This window comes from Lactuca sativa, chromosome 3, assembly GCF_002870075.4.
Source record: "Lactuca sativa cultivar Salinas chromosome 3, Lsat_Salinas_v11, whole genome shotgun sequence".
Classification (NCBI taxonomy): Eukaryota; Viridiplantae; Streptophyta; class Magnoliopsida; order Asterales; family Asteraceae; genus Lactuca; species Lactuca sativa.
Genome location: NC_056625.2, coordinates 59,554,968 through 59,571,529, shown reverse-complemented (window position 1 = coordinate 59,571,529; position 16,562 = coordinate 59,554,968). Strand labels below are relative to the sequence as shown.

General features: G+C 36.4%; 2 protein-coding genes across 3 annotated transcripts; one reads left to right on the top strand and one right to left on the bottom strand.

Moving 5' to 3' along the window:
• The first annotated feature begins 10,795 nt into the window (after positions 1-10,795).
• LOC111904350 (peroxidase 3) lies at positions 10,796-13,284 on the top strand. 2 transcript variants are annotated; one of them, XM_023900113.3, is made up of 5 exons: positions 10,796-10,950; positions 11,137-11,433; positions 12,042-12,239; positions 12,344-12,506; positions 12,690-13,284. In XM_023900113.3, the coding sequence occupies exons 2-5, from the start codon at positions 11,233-11,235 to the stop codon at positions 13,103-13,105; spliced, it is 978 nt and encodes a 325-aa protein (XP_023755881.1). In that variant the 5' UTR covers positions 10,796-10,950; positions 11,137-11,232; the 3' UTR covers positions 13,106-13,284. The 2 variants fall into 2 exon arrangements, with proteins under 2 accessions (XP_023755881.1, XP_023755882.1); XM_023900114.3 differs by having other exon boundaries at positions 10,894-11,014.
• On the bottom strand, positions 13,260-14,836 carry LOC111904349 (pentatricopeptide repeat-containing protein At2g13600). The gene has a single exon (XM_023900112.2). It carries the CDS (start codon positions 14,794-14,796, stop codon positions 13,381-13,383), a length of 1,416 nt encoding a protein of 471 aa, XP_023755880.1. The 5' UTR covers positions 14,797-14,836; the 3' UTR covers positions 13,260-13,380.
• Positions 14,837-16,562: the final 1,726 nt, after the last annotated feature.

Genomic DNA, 16,562 nt, shown 5'->3' with positions numbered 1-16,562 from the left:
TCAAGGGATCTAGGAGTTTCAATCCAATTAAAACCCAATACCCTATTAGGTTTTTCATGGGGTGTTTTATGTCACTTTTGGACTCCATTGTTGAGCTTTCTTGTATCTTGATAGTTCCAGACCATAAGAGCTGTCCTTTTGAGCTCTTGGAAGCATTGAGAGTCATAAAAATCGGACCTTAATGGTTAAGCCACAACTATGCAGGTGTTTTATGGTCACAAAGTTTGTTTCAGGACTAAAATCATGTTTCGACCCCCATCCATGCATGCAAAGCCATAAAGTTTGTGACTTTATGGATTAGGATGTCTTAAAGAACCTCGATCTATGTTCTGGACGTAGGGACTTAATGGATTAAGTCACAAATAGAGTCCTAATGAAGTTGGCCAGTACAGCGGGCGTACACCCTGGTACGTTGCGTGTACTGGGTCAACTTCCCGCTTTTGGTCAAGGCCAGCGTACCTTGGGCGTACGTGCCAGGTACGCCGCACATACGCATGCAGAGTAGCGTATATGGATTTTTGGGCCTTACAATTTTGAGCCTGGGTTGTTGGGCCTCATGGCCCACTGTAACATCCCAATTTTGAAGACCAAAAATGTCATTTTTAATATAATGATTTAGAAAAACATTTATAAGAAAACATCATCGAGTCTCATCATTTCATAAAACCATAATCACATGTCTTAAAACCATATAATAAAAATAGTAACAATGTCAAAGTACAATCCCAAGAATCTCATAATGCGGAAATCATGTGTGTGATGTGTTGCTACCGTGCCAACTCCTTCACCTTCGATGAAGAGGTACCTGAAAACAAAAGTGAAAACTATAAGTGTGACATCCCCAATTTTCTCGGTCAGAAAAGACCGATTCCGTTTATGCTTTTTAAAATATAATCAAAGTAATCTTTCAAAAGGTGTTGCGGAATTTGTCCCAAAAACAAAATGTGATAAACATTTATCAAAGCATTTCTTAAAGAAATGTGTTTTCATTTCATTATAAAACTCAAGATGTCCACATCGATACAGACCAAAAGCATAAACAGAACGTACATTCATTTACACTAGTGATTTATATCTCCTTTAATCTCTCACTGTAATGTGGCTTCGTATCGACACTTGTGATACAAATAAACTGAGTGGGTCAGGCTTGGGAGCCTGGTGAGCATATAGGGTTTTCCACCCACAAATAATAAATTTATTAATTTTTATCACCCAACAGTAAATTTATTAATTTCATCAACGAGCAACAAACTTATCAACCCACAATAAATAAACTTATTATGTTTAAACATCAAACAATCAACCCAATTCCTCATCCCCATTATCCTCTTTATTCTTAAGGATCCACCCCAAGAAATCAGCTTTTCCTCGTTCATTTATTCCTAAGGAATAGACACGAATTCATCTTTGCCTATGACGCAGCTGCCAATGTTATTTATTAGGCGCAACTGCAAATAACATATTTTATTTTCTATTGGGCACAGCTGGAAATGTTATTTATTAGGCGCAACTGCAAATAACATCTTTTATTTTCTATTGGGCACAACTGCAAATGTTATTTATTAGGCGCAACTGCAAATAACATCTATATCATCTTTCATCCCTCATTCTTATTATAATAATTAAGTTTAAAGCGCATAACTCATTCTTATTACTTCAAAACGAGTTTCAATGGTTGACCTAGACTATTATATCATCATTAATGCTTAGCCCAGAAACACGGGCGTTAAAATTCTCTCCTCCTTAGAATGATTTCGTCCCCGGAATCATACATCAACAAACAAATGCGGATAGCGATTCAACATGTCCCTCTCTGTTTCCCAGGAGATATTTGGCTCATTCAAATGTTTCTATTGTACAAGCACTAAATCTACCATCTTGCGTCGCATCTTCTTAGTCTTACGATCAACGATTGCCTCTGGTTTTTCAATTAACCTCTTGTTTTTATCCAGCCTTAACTCAGAAATTGGAATTATGTCGGGAACTTCACCCGTGAACTTTCTCAAATAACACATGTGGAAAGTGTTATGAATATCTTCTAGTTCTTCTGGTAGTTCTAGCTTGTAAGCTTGATTCTCAATTTTCTGAAGAACTTTAAACGATCCAATAAACTTTGGACTCAACTCTCCCCGAAGCAGAACCAGATAAGTCTCCGCACCAGCACCATCCACCTACATTGAATCAGCATCCTTTTTAGCGAAAGCTTTTCCTTTCCCCGAATCACGTAACATACTCATCTTAGTCGGACTCGATTCGATATGACCTCTAGGGTCGGAATAACAATCATCTTCTTAGTCATTACCGAAACGATGGTAACGACATACTTGAACAAAAACAAAATCAATTACTAGCTTCTTGGTGGCCTTGTGACTTTCCCTGATCCAAGTGTAAGTCTTGTGCTTCCAGTAGTATAGGCCTCTACTACTATTCACACCTACTCATACTCGTCCCAAGTATTGTCTCGCAGTTTTCCAAGTCACCATTCAAGAAAATCAAATAACCATTTAACATATCAAATAACAAAACCAAGTTTTATATTACTTCTTGATACGATTACACAACTACGCCTCTAATAGGCTACACCACACGTTACTATTCACATTGCTACTTCATAACTTGATCTTCGGGTATGAAGTCCTCATCCTTGATTCCTCGCGTTGTTATCTACTTCGTCGAGGATCATGTAGAATGCCCTTGGTTTTAGTGGTGCATTTGGCTTTGTAGCTCCTTCCCTCTTTGGGCAGTCTTGCTTGTAGTGCCCTTCTTCATTACATCTGTAACACGCCCTTTTGTTGAATGTAAATTCATTGGTGTATTGCCCATGCTTCCCACACTTGAAACATGTAACATCCTCGCCACATTTCCCAACATGTTTCTTTTTACACTTTTCACACCATCTTGTTTCACTTCTTCCTTCTCCTCCTCCTCCAGTCTTCGAGAATTTTATCTTCTCGTTGGACCTTGAAGATCCTTCAAACTTCCTCTTTTCTCCTACCTTATCTTTTTACAGAACCTTTTCTTTTATCTAGGTCTCTACATTCTTTGCTGCTCTAACAACTGTTTTCAAATTAGTTGCCATTTTGACCATCGGACCAAAGTCCGTTGGCAATCCGTTATCAATCCGTTAGCAAATCTATATATCTTGGAAAGTTCATTCGGCACCAAGTATGGAAACAACTTCATCTTTTCGGTAAACGTAGTAGCATAGTCATATATGCTCATTTTCCCTTTCCTTAAGTTCAGAAAGTCATTGTTTAGGTCTATCAGATCCATTTCTGAGCAGTATTGCATTTTCAACTGCTCCATGAATGCTTCCCAAGACATCCTCCTGGCTTCTCCTTATGGCATTGTATCTGCCCACAACTTCCACCAACTTAAAACTCCAGTCTTTAGTTGTCTGACTGCAAAGACTGCCGTTTGCTTATCGTTGCAGTTGCAGCTTTCAAATACCATCTCCGTCTCGGAGATCCAGTCCATAATCTTTACTAGCTTTGGGCTTCCAGAAAGACTTGGTGGTTTGGTACCCAAGAAGTTCTTATACATATGTCCATCTCTATCGATTCTCCTCTCCGGGTCATTCCCTCTTGCCACTGGGGGTTCAACTTGACTGACGGTGCGGCTGTAATTTCCTTCCTCTGACTGTTCGTCATTTAGTTCAAGTTGTTCAATAGTCATTAAAGGTTCACTCCTATTGTTCATCAATAGTTGTCTCATTTCTTCCCTTTGTTCAACCATCATAGCCTGAATCATGGCTTGTACTCCAGCCATTGTGATTGGTTCTGGTGCAGTTTCTACTATAGGCGCATGCTCAATCACTTAGGGTTGAGGTTGCTGATTCCTATTCGCATTTCCAGCTCCACTTCAGGTTCTTACCATTATGATCTAAACACCAAATTAGGCGAATTTAGATCTCTATTCACAATAGATATTTAAATTCTCCTTATCACTCCGAAACGTTTACATGCTAATTCTAATATCGTAGTCATACGCTTAGAATCCTGAACACATAAGGTTTCCAGATCCGGTCGGCAACAGACCATAGATCCGAAAAATTAATATCATATATGACAAACATATAATATTTAGCACATAAAAGCATTTTAGGCATCTTTCCTAAAATATACTAGTGCTCGTGTCAAAAATATGGTAGACAATCATCTCACGATTATCATTTAGCATTATAAGTTTAAGTCTAGAAATCCTACAAATTTCTAGTTCGTTTAAACTAATGTTCTGATACCAACTGTGACATCCCCAATTTTCTCGGCCAGAAAATACCGATTTCGTTTATGCTTTTTAAAATATAATCAAACATTTATCAAAGCATTTCTTAAAGAAATGTGTTTTTGTTTCATTATAAAACTCGAGATGTCCTCATTGATACAGACCAAAAGCATAAACAGAACGTACATTCATTTACACTATTGATTTACATCTCCTTTAATCTCTCAGTATAATGTGGCTTCGTATCAACACTTGTGATACAAATAAACTAAGTGGGTCAGGCTTGGGAGCCTGGTGAGCATATAGGGTTTTCAACCCACAAATAATAAATTTATTAATTTTTATCAACCAACAATAAATTTAAAAATTTCATCACCGAGCAACAAACTTATCAACCCACAATAAATAAATTTATTATGTTTAAACATCAAACAATCAACCCAATTCCTCACCCCCGTTATCCTCTTTATTCTTAAGGATCCACCCTAAGAAATCAGCTTTTCCTCGTTCATTTATTCCTAAGGAATAGATACGAATTCATCTTTGCCTATGGCGCAGCTACCAATGTTATTTATTAGGCGCAACTGCAAATAACATCTTTTATTTTCTATTGAGCACAGCTACAAATGTTATTTATTAGGCGCAGCTGCAAATAACATCTTTTATTTTCTATTGGACACAGCTGCAAATGTTATTTATTAGGCGCAACTACAAATAACATCTATATCATCTTTCATCCCTCATTCTTTATCTACCCATGTTTTACCCAACATATTTGTAGATATAAAATATATATACAATTTAAAACCTGTATAAAACATTCTTTCAACATCAATCTAAAATAAACAAACAACATATATACACATAGCACGTATTTTATATAAAATACTTCATATCTATGTGTAAGATGAAAGTGACTATACACTCATATGATAAGACGACGATTGGACAACACCTCGTCTCTTAAAACAATCGTTTCTGATAAAACCGGGATGTTTTCCCATAAACCGGGCATCACGCGGGCAGAGTTTCGGCCCGAAAACTTTTTTTCTGGGATCTTCAGGGCGTCGGGACTTGCTTCGGGTGTCGGGGATAATACTGGGACTTCAGGGGTTAAAAGTAGCTTAGAGAGAGTAGAGAGTGAGAGGGAATAGATTTTCTAAACAAAAACCCACAGGCTTTGTTTTCTATTTATAGTGACTGAAACACCTATTACGTTGGGCGTAAATTATGAGTACGCTTGGCGTACTGCTCTAACAGCCACTACGATGGGTGTACAACTTAGTACGTTGGGCGTACTCTGATGAGTGGCATTAGACATGTCGAACTTGCGTGATACGTTTCGATTGCAAGGAATAGGCGACGTGGCTAATCTGGGACCGTGAACACGAGTACGCTGGGCGTACTCCGAATTTCCAAACTTCAAAAATTCGTATCTTTTGCATATGAGCTCCGTTTTTGACGATCTTTATATCCACGCGTATATGGGATTATGCTCTAAAACTTTCGTTTAGACTTCGTCGGCTAATTTTGAATTCATTTTTAATAATATATTTTTAACAGGACGGGACAGGAAAAGTCCGTTAAAAATTTATAGCTTCTTCATCCAACGCTCGTTTTCGTCTGTCTTTTTACCGTTAAACTACAATCAACAAGATCTTTGATTCTCGTTTAGATTGTTTTGGCTAAAAATCACTCGATCTAAAATTCGAGTTTCGATCGGGCTGTATACTGCTAAGGCTAAAAATCATTCTATCCACACTCTCGGTTTAACGAACTCTACGACTTTCATTTAGATCACTAAGGCTAAAAATCATTCTATCGTAAATTCACTATTTACGTCACGCAGTGTCGTACCGGTTCTGTCACGAAACTTCGACAGGTCATAACTTCTTCGTTATAACTCGGATTCCAGTATTCTTTATATCTCTGGAATCCTTGTTTCAACCACTACAATTTTCTTCATAGATATCGAATTTATCTAATATTTATTTTCGACGATTAATTTTATCCTTAATCATAATAATTAAGTTTAAAGCGCATAACTCATTCTTATTACTTCAAAACGAGTTTCAATGGTTGACCTAGACTATTATATCATCATTAATGCTTAGTCCAGAAACACGGACGTTACAATTCTCTCCTCCTTAGAATGATTTCGTCCCCGGAATCATACATCAGCAAACAAATGCGGATAGCGATTCATCATGTCCCTCTCTGTTTCCCAGGAGATATTTGGCCCATTTGAATGTTTCTATCGTACAAGCACTAAATCGACGATCTTGTGACGCATCTTCTCAGTCTTACGGTCAACGATTGCCTCTGGTTTTTCAATTAACCTCTTGTTTTTATCTAGCCTTAACTCAGAAATTAGAATTATGTCGGGAACTTCTCCCGTGAACTTTCTCAAATAACACACGTGGAAAGTGTTATGAATATCTTCTAGTTCTTCTGGTAGTTCTAGCTTGTAAGCTTGATTCTCAATCTCTGAAGAACTTTAAACGGTCCAATAAACTTTGGACTCAACTCTCCCCGAAGCAGAACCAGATGAGTCTCCGCACCAGCGCCATCCACCTACATTGAATCAACATCCTTTTCAGCGAAAGCTTTTCCTTTCCCCGAACCACGTAACATACTCATCTTAGTCGGACTCGATTCGATATGACCTCTAGGGTCGGAATAACAATCATCTTCTTAGTCATTACCGAAACGATGGTAACGACATACTTGAACAAAAATGAAATCAATTACTAGCTTCTTGGTGGCCTTGTGACTTTCCCTGATCCAAGTGTGAGTCCTGTGCTTCCAGTAGTATAGGCCTCTACTATTATTCACACCTACTCATACTCGTCCCAAGTATTGTCTCGCAGTTTTCCAAGTCACCATTCAAGAAAATCAAATAACCATTTAACATATCAGATAACAAAACCAAGTGTTATTGTGGTAATGATAGCCCAGGGAGTCATCGGAATTACCGCTAGAGATTTTTTACCGTGAGATTTTGCATTCAACTTTACGAGGTGAGTTACCTTCCTGTAGGAGTGGGTTGAAGACACTAATGTCGACCCACTAGTAGTTGTTTTTGGTAGAGACGATTGTCTTCGTGATAATTGTCTGGTATGTCATTGCCTGTTATGATTTATGTGCTTATTGTTATGCTATTATGTGGTAGTTGTAGGGGTGAAATAGTCCCCGTAACCGGTTGAAATAAACCATAGGGTAGGTCGGGCACCCAAATATGCCTGATAGGGTAGGTCGAGCACCTAGATATGCTTGATAGGGTAGGTCGGGCAACCAGATATGCCTGACAGGGTAGGTCGGACATCCAGATATGCCTGACAATATGTGTTTATGTGGTATGATGGGGGAAATTAGTAAGCTTTGTACTTACGGTTTTCAGTTTTGGTTTCAGGTACCTCTTCTTCAAAGGGAAAGAAGCCGACATGATTGCAGCGCATCACACCATTATTCCGCACATGAGATTCTTGGGAGACTCTGACGATGCTTTATTGTGACATGTTTTGATTATTAACATTTGGTTTGTTATGAGATGACACGATGAATGCTTTTAACACTAATGGTTTCTTTAATACTTGCTTAAAAATAAAATTTTTGGTCTCAATTTTGAGGATGTTACAAAGTTGCGAAAAACAACCTTTTTATTCTTATACAAAAGATGAAGTAAAGAACTTGTGTGGTTTGCCGTTTGGTTCTTAGAAAAATCACGAGATATCAAGATTGTTCCTTCCATAAAATCTTCAAATAGAATTACAAAATGTTATGTCAAAATTTTGAAATTTCATCTTAATTGAGTGTTGAAACCATTTTTTTATTCCACAATTTATAAAAGTTCGAAATTGATTGTCAATTTATGCTACTACTAAAGATATGGAAAATTTCTAATATAAGTAAGACATGTAAAATTCCATCTTAATAATAATAACAATAATAATAATAATAATAATAATTATTATTATTATTATTATTATTATTATTATTATTATTATTATTTGTTGTCCAATCAAGATTGATTCAAATCCTTAACGATGAATGTTGTCTTCTACTTACCGAAATAACAATTTGTCAAATTAAAATACAGACAAAATTGCAAAAATGTTCTCTGTGCTTGTTAAAAATATATGGTTCTGGTCCAAAAATGTTTGTTGGTGCATTAGCGGTCAAAATTTAAATATTTTACGTGGTTTTGGTCCCTATAGTTAGTATCTTTAGTATCACTTTGTGGTTTTGGGTCCATACCCTACATGAAAAAACAAATATGTCATTGTATTTTTTTTAATTATTTACTTACTACTCAAACACCAACCCACCCCTCTACTCTTATCTTCTGTATAAAAAAAACTCATCCACAGTGCACACTACAAGAGCCAAAAGGTTTCTCAGTCTGTCTTCCCCTGTTTCAGCACCAATGTTCGTCACCCACTTCCGTTATTGGTGTCCATCGCCTTTTTAACACCGATATCCATCGCTTTTTTCACCACCGGTGTCCTTCGTCCCCTTTGCTGTAACCGGAGCCTATCATCGACGTTCACCATTATCACCCCTAACCCTCTATTCAAAACTCCGACCAATCATACCATCAACCTCTGTTCAACTTCTTGTTTTCCTAAACACAAATCTCTGGAAGAAGTTTAGTCGTCGTTTGTGTCATCTTCTGCAACGACGATTATCATTATCCATCAATGATTGGTAAAAAAGCTTGAAATCAATGCGTACACACTTGCAAATCCAAAAAAGCTTGAAATCGACACACACACACCTGCAAATCCATGGCGAAAAATCGACGAAGATTTGTTTGGTAAACCATAACTCTGACGGAGGGCGAAATATATACTGGTTGCTGCTTGTTTCATTATCTAGATCTGGACAAGTGAAGGAGGTGGTGGTGGAACTGAATTACAGGAGGGGGAAGCAGTGGTAGAAGGAGGTCATGTGGAGAGAGATGGAAAGAGCGAGAGAAACTTAATCGTTGAACCCAAACCCTAACATTTTTATTACTATTTTTGTTTGCAAATCGTAGCTCCGATCTGCAAACCATAACTCTGGCAGCGGTGGCTTAGATTTATTTACACCGCTAGATTTATTTGGGGACGAAGCGAGGTCACTAGGGTTGTAAATAACGACATCGTGTATAAGGTGGTCCATCTTATCAAACAGTTGCAGTGGCTTAGTGGAGCTTGAACATGCAGATGAAGATGAGGAATCGACTGAATTCCGATGAGAATGGAGGTCACCGATAATGGTTATGGACACTGATGACGGAAGGTGGAACCGGTGATGATTGGGGTTCACTCCTCCTCAGTATCATAAGTATTATGATAAAGATAAGAGGGGAGTTAGGTTTTCTTTTCAAGTTAATTAAAGGTAAATTAATTTAATTAAAGTATTTTGGCAATTAAAGAAAATGAAAACTATAAATTATAACGGCATAAAAATAATTATATAGGGACCAAAATTATTAAAAATATTTAAGATTAGACCACTCATACATCATCAAATTTTTTTAAATCAAAACCATATAATTTTAATAACCATCCTCACCATTTTTACAATTTTATCTAAAATAAAATAACATTTTTGTGTTTTCCCATACAAAATAGTATTGCTTTAAAGGCAAGACTCTCGTGCAGCAGTTGTCGGAGGTGGAAATTCACATAAAACAGAAAGTAAAAAAAAGAGCACCTATATGCTATATGCTATGCCTTTTAGCCATTCTAAAAGACAATATTCCTTCCTTAAGCATATATATAACAAATAAAAAAATTAAGATTAAAAATAACCATATCACATTCAAAATATTGTTAAAAGACAGGTATATGTTGTGATCAACTCAATTTTGATTTCCATTATTTAAGAATATCGTCACACATGACATATATAGTCCAACCAAAGTGGACGTTGGTTTAATTAAATCGTAATCCTCATAAAACAAATAACCAAAAGTAACTTGAAAAACCAAAAAGTCAAAAATGGTATCTCATAACATGGGTCATGGGAAGAGATTTTATATTATTTTTCATGGGAATAATGCTTCAGCCCTACATCCTTTTTAATCAAATTAATTAATATGTATCAATAACTTTTATTCAAAATTATTTTTAATCATAATATCATTAAATAATAATCAAAATTCGTAGGGTTTTTTTTTTTCATTTTAATCACTTAAACTCTTTAAAAAAACTTAATACTTTAAGTTTTGATTTTGTTTGGTTGTCATCAAATTTCATTTTTTTTAACTTAAAACCGATTATATACAACGACGTATTCAACCTTTTGATAACTTAATACGGTAAATCAATAGAATGATATATTCAACTTTTTGATAACTTGTAACGAGCAAATAATACAATGACATATTCAACTTTTTGATAACTTGCAACCTTAAACACGATATAGCAAAAGTTTGATCAATTCAAATTCAGACATGTTCAACTGTTTGCATGTTCTGCAATGCATGCATGTAAAATGTACAAAAAGAGAGAGCAGGTTACCAAAACCACCATTATTATATATAATTCCAACTTTATCCACTGTAGTCTCTCTTTCCAGTTGGCAAATGAATGATATTTATATAGAATAAAATAATATAAAAAAATCTTAATCCTACAAGTCATTGAAAATCACAGTTATGGCACAATCCCAACATCTCCAACAACTCATGAGCTTATAAACTAAATATCCATCAACTACTTCTTTTCACGAGCAACGGTATGTCTTGTGTGTTTTAGTGTCTGTATTCTTCTTTTATGTCTTATACATGCATAAGTAGCAGGTGAGATTTCTGATCGACATCTGGAATCTTACTTCTACTTTCAACTAATCTCAGTTTTATTAATCAATCAAGATAACATTGATTAGATAGTTTAATATGATATGATATGACTTAAAATCCAGGTGTTACTTGTTTTCATTCTCTATAAATTCAATCCGAGGTTAACGAATCTGTACAAAAAGAAGTGGGAAAGAAGGTGAAAAGGCGACAAATTAAAAATGAAAGGATTTTGCTTGATCATTCTGGGTGTTCTAGCAATTCTTGGATCAGTTGAAGGTGATTTGGAGATGGGATTTTATGGGAGTTCATGCCCCAAAGCTGAAAAAATTGTTCAAGATTACGTGAATCAACATGTCCCCAATGCTCCATCGCTTGCAGCTGCTCTTATCAGAATGCATTTCCATGATTGTTTTGTCAGGGTTAGTATATTCTTTTTAGCAAAAGTTTTAGCTGTGTTCATAATTTAATCGATAAGTTACATATAATGCAGAAAAACAACTAAACATTCCACATTATTCATTTTTTCTATTGACCTATGTATTGTGTGGATGATATAATAGATAATGTTATGAAATAGGCATTTCGACTTAAATCCATTTTTTGTACGTTTTTTTCCTTCATTTATATAGTGTATATAATCACTTTCACAAGTGTTCCATAGTTTTTTCAAATATCATTTAAACATCTAGAAAAAAAAAAACATAGACTAACTATAGCATGGTCATTCAAGTCGTTCATTTTAATTATTGTGGGTCCTGTTTTTTTTTTTTATTTCTTCTCTGCTAATTAAGCAGGTAGACCCCTGTACTTTCACGTTTTTTATGCATGCGAAATGACTATTGTTGTCTTGGAGCCCTTACCTTGACATGACGAATTATGAAGATAGGTTCTTAAAGTGACAATCAAAATATGACACGTTGTTTTAGTTTCATCAAAACATAATTTGAAATGGATATTTTAGTTTTCAATAATTATAAAATGACCATTTTGACCTTGCTAACATTATTGTTGTTTGGAAAATGGATAGGGTTGTGATGGATCAGTGCTTTTGAATTTTACTTCAGCCTCAGGGAATCAAACTGAGAAAGTGGCAGTTCCAAACCAAACAGTTAGAGGGTTTGATTTCATTGATAGATTGAAGAGTTTACTTGAAGCAGAATGCCCTGGCATTGTTTCTTGTGCTGATATCGTTGCTCTTGCTGCTAGAGACTCCATTGTTCTCACTGTATGATCAATTCTAACATTTTTTTAAGACCAATAAAATTTAAAATAAAATATAACAAATAACGTTTTTTTTTAAATTATTATTTCCGGTTTAATTAAATAAAGGGTGGCCCTTCATGGAGAGTGCCTACGGGTCGAAGAGACGGACTGATGTCAAACGCATCCGAGGCATTGGCCCAAATCCCGGCTCCATTCGATAACATTACAATCCTCACACAAAAGTTTGCAAATAAAAGTCTTGATTTGAAGGATCTCGTCTTGCTTTCTGGTATGTATCTTTTTATCCGTTGATTCAATTAGTTTCTATAAAAAGGTCAATTCTTCCGGTAACTCTTGACTTGGCCGACACTGATCTCATGTTCCCCACCTGGCTGACATAAGCCCAGTCATATTGAAATTGAAACTCTCACACTGCTCAGATTGTAACCTTTGGCCGTTTGTTTTGTTTCAGGCGCCCATACTATTGGAATCTCACATTGTCCATCGTTTACGAACCGTCTATACAATTTCACGGGTGTGGGTGATCGTGACCCGACACTGGATAGCGAATATGCGGACAATCTCAGATCGAGAAAATGCAGGATACAAAATGACACAACAACAATAGTTGAGATGGATCCCGGAAGTCGTAAGACTTTTGATCTTAGCTACTACGCGTTATTACTAAAGCGTAGGGGATTGTTTGAGTCGGATTCAGCATTGACTAGGAACTCCAACACGTTGACTTTCATCAACCAACTCCTTCAAGGATCAATTGCTAATTTCTACACTGAATTCGGATTATCCATGGAGAAAATGGGTCAAATCGGGGTCAAAACCGGAACCACGGGTGAAATTCGAAGGAACTGTGCAGTTGTAAACAGTTAAAGAGTGTGGATTTTGGTATAGGATCTCCGTTTATATGTTTTGGTTATTTCGTATTTAAATTTTGTGGGGTTGCTTTATTTGATAGAAAACCAATAAAAACGTGAATGTGAGTTGTGAGTTTTATTACTGATACTTGTGAAATAAACGAATAAAATGATATTGAAATGGCTTTGTTTTTATATTCCAAGTACTTAATATTTTGTCGGTGGCAACTGGCAACATATAAAAACGACATAGTTTTGACTCGATACCTAATCCTAGCCGAAATCACGCGGTCACCTCAATCCAACATTCCAACTACATCCGGTGTCTTTCTTTAACCCTTTATTTTCCATCAATTCCCTTAATTGTTGGATTTCATCCCATAAACCACATTTAGCGTACATATTCGACAATAAAACATAAATCCCAGTATTCATAGGATCCAATTCAAGTGCTCTTCGAGCTGCAAACTTCCCCAAATCAACATGTCCATGATCACAACAAGCACTCAGCAACGCCCCCCAAACAGAGACACTTTGAGTCGCTTTACTTGGCATGTTTTTCACCACATTCCAAGCCTTTTCTAACTCACCCGCCCTACAAAACAAGTCAACAAGGCACCCGTAATGCTCGGGATCTGGGTTTAACCCAAAATCCCGACCCATGGACTTGAAATACTCAGTGCCAAGATCAATTTGACCCGTGTGACCACAAGCTGAGATAACAGTAACAAATGCCACCCCATCTGGTTTAACTTTCTTTGTTAACATGTTTTTGAAAAGTTGAATTACTTCTTTGTGATGCCCGTTTTTACCATATACGTTAAGCATTGATGTCCATAAAACCACATCGGGAGATTCTGCCATGGAAAAGACTTGTTTCGCTTTGATTAATAGCCCACACTTTCCATATAAATCGATTAGTGAACTCAAGAGAAATACGTCGGATTTTGCATTGTGAATTGTTCGAATTACTTTTGCGTGTAGTTGACTACCTAATTCGATTGCATACATCCCAGAACATATACTCAAAGCCATGGAAAAAGTCCAATTATCATAACATAAATGTAAACCAGGCATACTTCGGAGTAATTTGATACCATTATCCCACATTTTAGCATCGCAATAAGCTGAAAGAAGGGCATTTGCGCAAACTGTGTTCTTCAGAGGAATTTCATCGAACACCTTTGCTGCATCAAGTATAGCCATTGATTTTGAGTAGAAATCAACCAAGGCACTGCCTAGGAACACACTAGAACCCCACCCGGATTTCAGTACATGGGTATGGATCTGTTTCCCGAACCCAATATCTCGAGTCAAACAAGAAGCTGTTAACGAGCTACACAAAGCGTATGTGTCTATTGGAACGCCATTGACATGCATGAAAGTGAATGTTTTGAGAGCAAAAGAAGGATGTCCATTTCTAACAAAACAAGAAAGGATTGAATTGAAGGGAACCGGGTGTGTGAGAATGGAGGAATTGAAGAATTTGGTTAGTGTTTGAATGTTGTTTTCTTGAGAACAATTCGTATGTGCGTATGCGAGATTGGTTTGGAGGGTGTAAGATATGAAGATTATGCCTGTTCTAAGTAAATGAGCATGGACTTTCTTGATGGCTCTAAGATTGTTTGTTTGCGAAAATTTGGCCAAGAGGTTACCGAATGATTCATTGATTGAAGCATCAAGAAATGAGGGAGTTCCGGTAAACATATAAATGGTGGAATCCTAACGTTCGAAAAATAATTGGGTGTTTCAGACGGCGTGCTTTGTTTCCAAGTATAATGTTTTTAATTTTGTGGGACCCAAACCCATAAGGAGGATATTTGTTAAAATAACGGACAGGGCGGGAGCATAATATCAATATTTTGAGCTTCTCAAACAATAAAAAAATTATGTTTTTAATTTGTTAGCATAATGTTATTGAGATATAATAATATTTTAATTTTTAATATTTAAAATTATGTTATAAATAATTATTTTTAACCCAAAATAATAGTTTTTTTAAGTCCAAAAAACAACTTTTTTTTAGCCTAATAAAAAAATATGGGTTATTGTCACTCTAGCCCAACAAAGTTCCGTATAATGGTTTAAATGGTCCCTAATGACTAGTTTTTGCGTTTTAAGGGCATAAACTTGTTATTTGTTGGTTTAAAAGGGCAATCTTGGAAAAATGAAGGGGTGAACCGGTGACCCCATCCTACCTGGTATTCCACGTCATATTCAATAAGGTCATTTCATTGCCACGTGTGCACAGTAGTTAATGAGAGATAATGTACGTTTAAACCCCTCAACTGTCCCCTTCTTTCACTTTTGTCTATAACTTCCGCATCGGACTTCGTTGTTGATTTGTTCTTCGGTCCTATCCTTTTCTTCAAGTGTTAGTCACTCAAATTGGGGAGCTTTGTTGTTGCTATGGCCGTTTTCATGAAGATTGATCTACATTTTGCTGGAATTTTTACCAGGTACCCCTTTATTACTTACACAGATGGAGCAGAGCAACGATTTGATGATGTTGATTTTGCTGGAATGGACAAGAAGGAATTTGTCGAGTTCCTTGAAAGATTTGCATGTGAGATATGTGTGAATGTGTACTTTTGCATGCCCGATATTGTTTTTCCTGATGGTTTAAGGTTAATCGCGAATGACATGGATTACATGGAACTAATCGAAGTAGGGTATGATTCTGATTGTGTAATCGATGTATATATGGACCATCTTGGTGTTAATGTACATCAATGGATTCTTGAAGAGCAAGCAGAAGTTGGCAGTTCTTTGGACCAATTATCTGATGCAAATGAAGATCGTGAAGAAGTTCACAGTCGTATGGATATGGATGATGGTATCGACATGCAAGATTTACATGGTGGTATGGATGATATCCCACGTCCAAACGAGGATTTTGCAAGGAGAGGAAGATGATGACATTCACATGGAAAGGGACAATAATCATGATGAGTGCATTCCTATGAACAAGACAAAGGAGGATGAGTTTCTGAGTAAGTTGTGCCCAAAGGAGCAAGTCACCCCAGACAGTCCACCTCATGAAGATACATATGATCCACCAGATGAAGTTGAGGTAATTTCTAATGACTAGGCTATTTACAATGAGAATGTTCATTGGAAAAAGCAAAAACCTGTATTAGGTATGAGATTTGTGAGTCCTAAACAACTGAAACATATGATGTGTAACTATGTTGTAGCAAATGGTTATCAATTGTGTTACAAAAAAAATTATTGTAGGAGGTTGTTAGTGAAATGTTGTTCTGGGCAGTGCAAGTTTAGGATGTGGGCTTCTTGGATGAGTGAGGAAAAGTCTTTCCAGATAAAGAGTCTTATAAATGAGCATAATTGTGCAAGAAACTTCAAGTTAGGTTCAATTGTCAATTATTCATGGATAGGTACCCATTACACAACACAATTCTTACATAAACAAAAGGTTAGTGTGAGGCTACTTAGGGATGAGGTTAAAGAGAAAT

What these genes read in the sequence shown, in the direction of transcription:
- LOC111904349 (XM_023900112.2), bottom strand. Translation starts at nt 14,796, where the DNA reads ATGTTTACCGGAACTCCCTCATTTCTTGATGCTTCAATCAATGAATCA.
- LOC111904350 (XM_023900113.3), top strand. Translation starts at nt 11,233, where the DNA reads ATGAAAGGATTTTGCTTGATCATTCTGGGTGTTCTAGCAATTCTTGGA. An exon ending in TCCATGATTGTTTTGTCAGG is followed by an intron (nt 11,434 to 12,041) that starts GTTAGTATATTC and finishes GAAAATGGATAG; the next exon opens with GGTTGTGATGGATCAGTGCT. An exon ending in GGATCTCGTCTTGCTTTCTG is followed by an intron (nt 12,507 to 12,689) that starts GTATGTATCTTT and finishes GTTTTGTTTCAG; the next exon opens with GCGCCCATACTATTGGAATC.